Below are 7,510 nucleotides of genomic sequence, written 5' to 3' on the forward strand. Positions count from 1 at the left end.
TGCCAGGTACCCACCAGTAATTGCACCATTGCGTTACTTTTTGCACGAATCGTGCGTAATTTTCACATTCCGGCGTTACTATATATACAAGATGTTTATTATGTAAGTGAAATGTTTACAAATATAACTTAAATCACTCATTGCATATTTCTTCAATGTGATTTTTTTCTCGCCTGAAATACGTATACTTTAAATTCAATTGAACATCTGTAAAATGCGAAAGACGTGCAATATGCTCAATGAAAATACGCCAATATGTTTCCAGAACAAAGGAAGGATATCATATGCTATTGTTTAACTATGATACAATGTTATCTTTCAATTGCGTAAAACTTTTCCACCGACGACAATGTATGTAGTAGAAGCAGCTTGAGATATATCTTCACAGCTTTAACTACAAGCTTTGAATGAAACAATGGGAAACCAAAGAAAACTATCTAACACAAACGGGACACATTCTATCCATTTGTAAACTTAATGAATACTTTTATGTTTAATATAATCACGTGTAAGTCAGTTTCACAGTTATATATGTCTCAGAACCATGCTAACCCGGTATTTTTATGAGGGCTGTCTATCATATCATATTGATAGATCTTACCTATCATGAAGCGGCACTGCTGTGAAAGGGAAGGACACTGTAACACTGTTTTTATTTAAATGAGTCTACGACATATTGTCATCATTGGATTATGCGTCTATCTTTGTAAGTATTTGTTTAAATTAAACTTGCGAATAAATTCGAATTAAAGTTGTATCACTTTATTATATTCGTAAAAACATAAATTACGCCAAAATGTTAAGAGATCTAGCTTTAATTCGTTAACAATTCTATTTTTTTTTTGTTAAAAAATCGTAATGTTGATATACATCTAGCTGTGTATACGCCTTAAAAATAAAATCATTTACATGGAATGCAAACACCAATACACAATATGTTTAGATGTATCTGGAGGTCTATCCCTTCATACACAATTTTTTTATTGCATTTTGCGCGAATTGGCAATAATCTACACTGTATGTCTGATGCAAAAAAACCCACAATGAGAAAAATGCAATGAGTGATTTAAGTTATATCTTACATGTTTACATAGTAAATGACAAAATAATATAAAGATGATAGTTTTTGTTTGTTTTTGTTTTTTTTTGTTTTTTGTTTTGGTATTATATTTAACACAGAGTGCACACTAGATATAATATTTGCACGAGTTGCTAGTGATATTTACACGAAGTACAGTGCACCATAACTCTTGTTTATCGCTTCAATGATATTTTTTATTGAGCTTCAGGTCTTTTTATAAACAAAAACCGTTTGCATGGTATGCAAATACACAATACATTAAGAAACATCTCGATGTGTGATTATTGATTATTATTCATACAAAAATAAAAAAAATTTCCAACGGTCTTGGTTGGAAATTAAAATTCGAATAAGTGCTGAAAACTGATACATTTTTTATACAATTCTTATTTTTCCTTTTTTTAATTTCATTGCAATTCAATAAAAACCGGAAACAATATACAGTTATTTTATATGTGATTTGGGAACATTGAAACCAGTCGGCCCGATGTGGAGGGGATAGTGTTTTGAACTGTTGCCCAAGGCCTCCACATAGGGCCGACAGGTTCACTGTTCCCAAATCACATATGAAATAACTGTATATTGTTTCCGGTTTTTCTTGAATTGCAATGATTCTGTATACTTATATTTAGCTGGTAATAAAAAAAGAGAAAAATCACATTGAGGAATAGAAAAGTGAATAATTTAAGTTATATCTTACTAACAAACAAATCACTAATAAGAATACAGTGATTTCTTTGGAATTATTACAAGAAAATGGAGACAATTTGATGTTGTTTTATGGCTGTTGTTTTAATAGTAAATATGATGACCAATCTTTTTGCGAAAGAAAATCTATAAATATATGGCAATATTTTAACTAAGATTTAGCTGTGTTGGCTTTGTGATTGTACCAAATTGTACTGAATATTTAGTGCTAGGGAGCACATAACATGCTAGAGTTTCCATCAATACATTCAACAAAACCGAGTCTGCTTTTTTGTAAGTTGTATAGATATATATGTTTTTGTTTGCATTGCTGTCGAGGGATCTCGTTTTTCCAGATTTGTTGAGCATGAATTTTGAGAAGGACGTGATACAAAGTACATGCTTTTGTTCCTCGATATAATACATGTGCAGTTGTTATTAATAACACGTGTATTATACCAATTTACATTTAGGCTGAGAAATTTCTTACCACATCAAATATTGACTCGTTATCAGAATTTCCTGACGGCTCAAACATTTTTTGTTGTTTTGTTTACCTTCTTCCTACGTAAGCTTCCGGTATGCATAAATTAAACATCGTGAAAATGTCTGATAATAGCAAGTGGGTATTCACTGCAATATCTGTTTTCTTAAATAGGCCCACAAAACTTTATGTGGTCAAAATGTTTTAACCAATTTGTATAAGCCTTCATGACCCAAAGAGGGATTTCATATTTTTTGCTCAGATGCGCAAGGTATATCTTTAATAGCAAGTATTAATCTTGATATTAACTTAATAAATTTTATTATTGTTCTGCGTTATTTTGCAGTCAAAAAGGTGTCGTCACTCGAAAAAGACTGGCCCAGACCTGTTGTGAGTTGTGAGAAATGCAAGAAGACCTTGACTCCTGGCTCACATGCTGAGGTAATTCCGTAGTCTATAGTTGTTATCATTCAATTACACACGTTGAACTTTAACATTCTGTCTCTGTACGGAACATTCATGTTCACACATTAACGTAAATCAGTCCGTATTTAGGTAAACTAACACAGTGTCCCTTTATACAGTGTTTTTAAAAAGAATATTGGAGAGTAATAATCACTTTAAATGAATACACATTACACGAATATTTAAACAAATTTTGAACATTTTAAAAAGAAGCTACACGACAATAAAGGACCACAAGTTATAGGTCGTGTATAAAATGTATGATTCTTGACAATTTATGATGTTTCTAAATTCAGATTGTATCTATTGGAATAACTCTATGCAACCTCAAATGTTTAATAACTGCGGACGTCATTTATGTAAGCATTTGATGTGTAATGCGTTTTTAAAAATAATTTTAGCATGAAGGAAAGCCGTATTGCAAAAGTTCATGCTATCCGGCACTGTTCGGGCCTGGAGGTAAGCATAGTATTCAATATCCATGAAAGTATTTATATATCTAATCTTATTTCTGTTCTTTTCGAAAAGAAAGTGGAGCAATTTTCTTGATCCCCTCGTCGGTGTTGGTGTCGGCGTTGCTTAAGCTGTTCGTGCAGGTCAATTGTCTCAGAAACTACAAAAGCTTTTCCCTTAAACATGATGTACATGTTAAATTCAATAAAACAACGCCATTTTAAAAGGACAGATGATCCTATATTTTGCAAAGTAATGCACCTATTTCTTTATTGCTTTTATTCAACTATCCAGCACTGAGAAAATGCAGACATGTTGACGGACCATAATTTCTAATTTGAAATGAAACAAGACAAAATAAATCAGATATTCATTTTGTGCTGTCAATTGTTACTCTTGACTTTATATCATATTATAACAATATAATCATAATTATATTTTGCCAGAATGTCACTACATTGTAAAATGCTAATGCTTGGACAAAACCGTGGCAATCTCATGACAAAAGCGCGCAGTGAATCATGATATATTAATGAAATAAGTCAACAGTTTTTTTAGCTCACCTGTCACAAAGTGACATGGTGTGCTTTTGTGATCGCTTTTCGTCAGTCGACCGTCCGTCGTCCGGCCGTAAAATTTTACTTTTAAATGACATCTCCTCATAAACCGCTCAGCCAATTTCATCCAAACACATGAATGTTCCTTTGCTTGTCACCTTTGAATATTTATCAAAGAATTTAATTACATGCAAAACTCTGGTTGCCATGGCAACCAAAAGAAAACAACTTAAAATGTCTTCTTTTAAGAAACGCAAGGGCTTAGATATTAAGCATGAAACATATTCTAATCAGTGTTTACCAAGTATGTTTAAATAAAAGCCCTGGAGTCAAAATTGGCCGCGCTCTGGGGTCAATGATATTCATAATATGAAAATATTTATTAAAAACTTTAAAACTCTTCTTGTAAAAGAACTCAAAGGGCTAGAACTTAGATATTAAGCATGAACCATCTTGCAATGGGTCTCTACCAAGTTTGTTCAAATGAAAGCCCTTGGAACAAATTTGACCCCGCCCAGGGGTCCATTGATTTTATTTATATGAACAAGTATACTTAAACTAAAAAATCTTCTTTTAAAAAAACCCAAAGAGGTAGAGCTTAGATATTAAGCATAAAACATCTTCTAATGAGTGTCATCCAAGTTTTTTCAAAAAAGCCCCGGGGTCAAATCTACCCCGCCCCGGGGGGAGGGCATTGATTTTTCTTATATATATATATATATATATAAATAAATAATTTAAAAACCTTAAAATATCTTCTTAAAAAAACAAAAAGCTAGAGCTTAGATATTAAGCATGAGACATCTTCTAATGAGTGTCTACCAAGTTTTTTCAAATAAAAGCACTGGTGTCAAATCAGCTCCGCCCCGGAGAAACATTGATTTTCATTATATGTGTATATATTAAAAACTTAAAAAACTTCTTTCAAAAACCAAGAGTCTACCAACTTTGTTCATATAAAAGCCATTGGGTCAAAATTGGCTCGGCGGGAGTCATTGATTTTGCTTTTATGCATATAATCTTTGAAAAAATCCCAAAGTATTCTGACTCAGATGAACGATTTAGGGCAATCATAGCCCTCTTGTTCTGTTAAATCATTAAGAAAAATATTTTAACTTAATATTATTTGATATGTAGACTAGACACATTGTTAGTTTCCCAATTTATTTTCTTTTTTATTTTACAAGCATCTTGTAGTATTGGAATAGGTTAAAACCTGAAGTTGTTTTCAACAAAGTTTCCATGCGTAGGAAGTAGCAATAAAAAGTCAAATTATTAGTAAACTTTCTTGGGGACATTTTTACTAAAATATTCGTATTTTTATATATGTATAAAACACTTTTACTAAACCCAACATTTTTCTTCTTTTAGGTTTTGGAAAAGGAGGAACCGAAAGCTATAGATTTGATACAAAATAAGCATAATCTAATCTTCAAGTTGAAAAAAGGTTTTAGCATAATTATTTATAACACATTACATCATATATATCTTCAATTTAAAAATATTGCTATCATTAAATCTACAAATGTCTGAAGTGCAATTATATAAATTGAAACTAACAGTCAATAAAATGTTTATTTGAAATATATATTTTTCTTTTATTCAAATAAAGATCCTAGTGTTCAGAATGGCGAATATTCAATCTTTGTTTTCTTATAACATACATATTAATTTCCCGTTCTTGTGCGGTGACCCATTGGGCACCGGTCATATGCCATTTATTTTTACTTCCTATGTGTGATTGGAATTGTTCCCCCATGCTGCCGGTTGAATAAATAAAATCTAATTAGTTTGGACACAAACATGTCTTTCCCCCATCAGCTTTTCCCTAAACGACCGAACAACCATTTAAAAATTTCAATTTAAAGCAAAAACCAGAGGGGGAAAAAATAATTGTAAGAATCGTTTATTAACAGATACCCTTTCTTTAAAGAAATTTTTTTAAAATTTATTTAAAAATGTTCCCTAAACCCTACCAGTTTTGGGTAAAAAGGTCCACCTTTTTAAAAATTTATAATTAGACCAAAATCCATTCGTAAGTCATGGATTTCAAATTAAAGGACATTTAAAATTTCTTTTGGGAAAATTTATTATTTGGATATTCTAACAACATATTGCTTGAAGAAAATTTTGAGAAATATGATACATGTATAAACATTTTCTTAACATAAATCTCTGACAGAAAATGCAATGGCATAGGACATTGCTGTTTGCTGGCGACTTAAAGTGTTTTTCAAGAGTTAAAAAATCACGAAATACAAAATCTTTACAGTTAAGAAGAAGACCTGAATATTTTAATATTTTGTGTGTGTATTTTGGTATCTGTATACTTTCATCTTTTATGTAGCAATTACCTGTTTGAAAATCGGGTCGTATTATAGTTTCCGCCCTGGTTGAGAGAGGTGACGATTGAGGCAGTGGCACTCACTTCATTTACTCCTTCTCTGTTGAAGTATAGCTCCGCTTTCCCTTGTCGCCATATTCAATATGATGCCATGTATTCTATCGTTTAGACTTCGTTGACAGAGGGTAGGGAACAAGAACAACTTAAATCAATATCACTTCAATACTGATTGATTATAATTACTTAAAGTCACATTTTAGTTATCGGGGAAATTATTTTGTTTGGTCAAACTATGTGTAACTTGTATTCTTATTAAATCCTTGTTCCTAGGCAATGCTTAGATATTCTTTTCTGAATGAGCTAAAATATCTTTACTGTAATGAGATTGTTTTTATTTCTTCTTCATATTTTGTTACAGAACTAGGTGAAATGGTACAAAAAAGAAAAACTGCAATTAGGACTGAAATAATGCATGTGTTCAATCAGAAAAAAAAATCATTTTAGATTTGATAACTTTTTGAAAATGTATTATGGTCATCTGTGAAAATATTGATAATTATTGCTACATAGTTTGTTATTAAAGGAAAAATTAACATGACTTGTACAACATTTTGAACACCTGGACTTTATACTCTGTCAAGTGTTTAACGATCTGTAAACAGTAAAATATGTTTACACGAAGTGCGTATTCAAGATGAGAAGTAATTATATCTATTTATTTGAATGATATATATATTGATTTAATACATAAATCAACATTTAAATTCAACTAAATCCCTTCACAGATTCAACCATCAAACATTTTGCAAGAAATATTATTTTTGTTATTTGACAGTAACCACCCTTAGTATATGAAATAAACTTTGAAATAAACAAACATAACAGGGGCAAAAATATCACAGATTTATGTCCATCAAGAACGTGTAGCAGAAATTCTCCTCAGTTATAACAATACATTTAGTTAGAACAAAAAGCAATTAATAGAAATAACTGGGTTTTTTCGTATTTACTGCAATCGACAAGAATCTAGTTCTCACACACATTGATCTCAATATATGACATATGAATTCATTGAAACATTTTATAACTCTCAACTTAATGTTTACATGAAACCAGTTACTACATTTACCGAATAACAGTAAGTCAATCAATTAATCAAAAAGGGAATTTTTCCAATCTACAATATGATATCAATGAACATTTAATAAATCGTGCTTTAGCAAAACCCTTTAATAGTTCATCCATTGCAAAATGTCAACATTAAATGATTTGATTATTCTCTTGTGAGAAAATTAATTTAACTGATTTATGATTTATAAATACTAATAATATGATAATCACAATTATTTATCTGTGAAAATATAAACTAATGTTTATTGCTATTTTTTGTTGATTGACATTTAATGGGGCATGCGAAAAAGAACGCATTAAAACGCATA

At 30.8% G+C, this 7,510-nt stretch overlaps 1 protein-coding gene across 1 annotated transcript; it reads left to right on the forward strand.

The window, feature by feature from the left end:
* Nucleotides 1-596: 596 nt before the first annotated feature.
* LOC132731284 (cysteine-rich protein 1-like) lies at nucleotides 597-5,283 on the forward strand. The gene is made up of 4 exons (XM_060717438.1): nucleotides 597-706; nucleotides 2,599-2,693; nucleotides 3,119-3,176; nucleotides 5,099-5,283. Exons 1-4 carry the CDS (start codon nucleotides 661-663, stop codon nucleotides 5,143-5,145), a joined length of 246 nt encoding a protein of 81 aa, XP_060573421.1. The 5' UTR covers nucleotides 597-660; the 3' UTR covers nucleotides 5,146-5,283.
* Nucleotides 5,284-7,510: the final 2,227 nt, after the last annotated feature.

This window comes from Ruditapes philippinarum, unplaced genomic scaffold (genome assembly GCF_026571515.1).
Source record: "Ruditapes philippinarum isolate M1 unplaced genomic scaffold, ASM2657151v2 ctg10656_1_1_1_1, whole genome shotgun sequence".
In the NCBI taxonomy this organism is placed as follows: Eukaryota; Metazoa; Mollusca; class Bivalvia; order Venerida; family Veneridae; genus Ruditapes; species Ruditapes philippinarum.

Excerpts from the sequence above, each read along its gene's own strand:
- LOC132731284 (XM_060717438.1), top strand. The coding sequence starts at position 661 with ATGAGTCTACGACATATTGTCATCATTGGATTATGCGTCTATCTTT. Across the intron at positions 2,694-3,118 it reads CTCCTGGCTCACATGCTGAG|CATGAAGGAAAGCCGTATTG; the intron begins GTAATTCCGTAG and ends AAATAATTTTAG. Across the intron at positions 3,177-5,098 it reads GGCACTGTTCGGGCCTGGAG|GTTTTGGAAAAGGAGGAACC; the intron begins GTAAGCATAGTA and ends TTCTTCTTTTAG.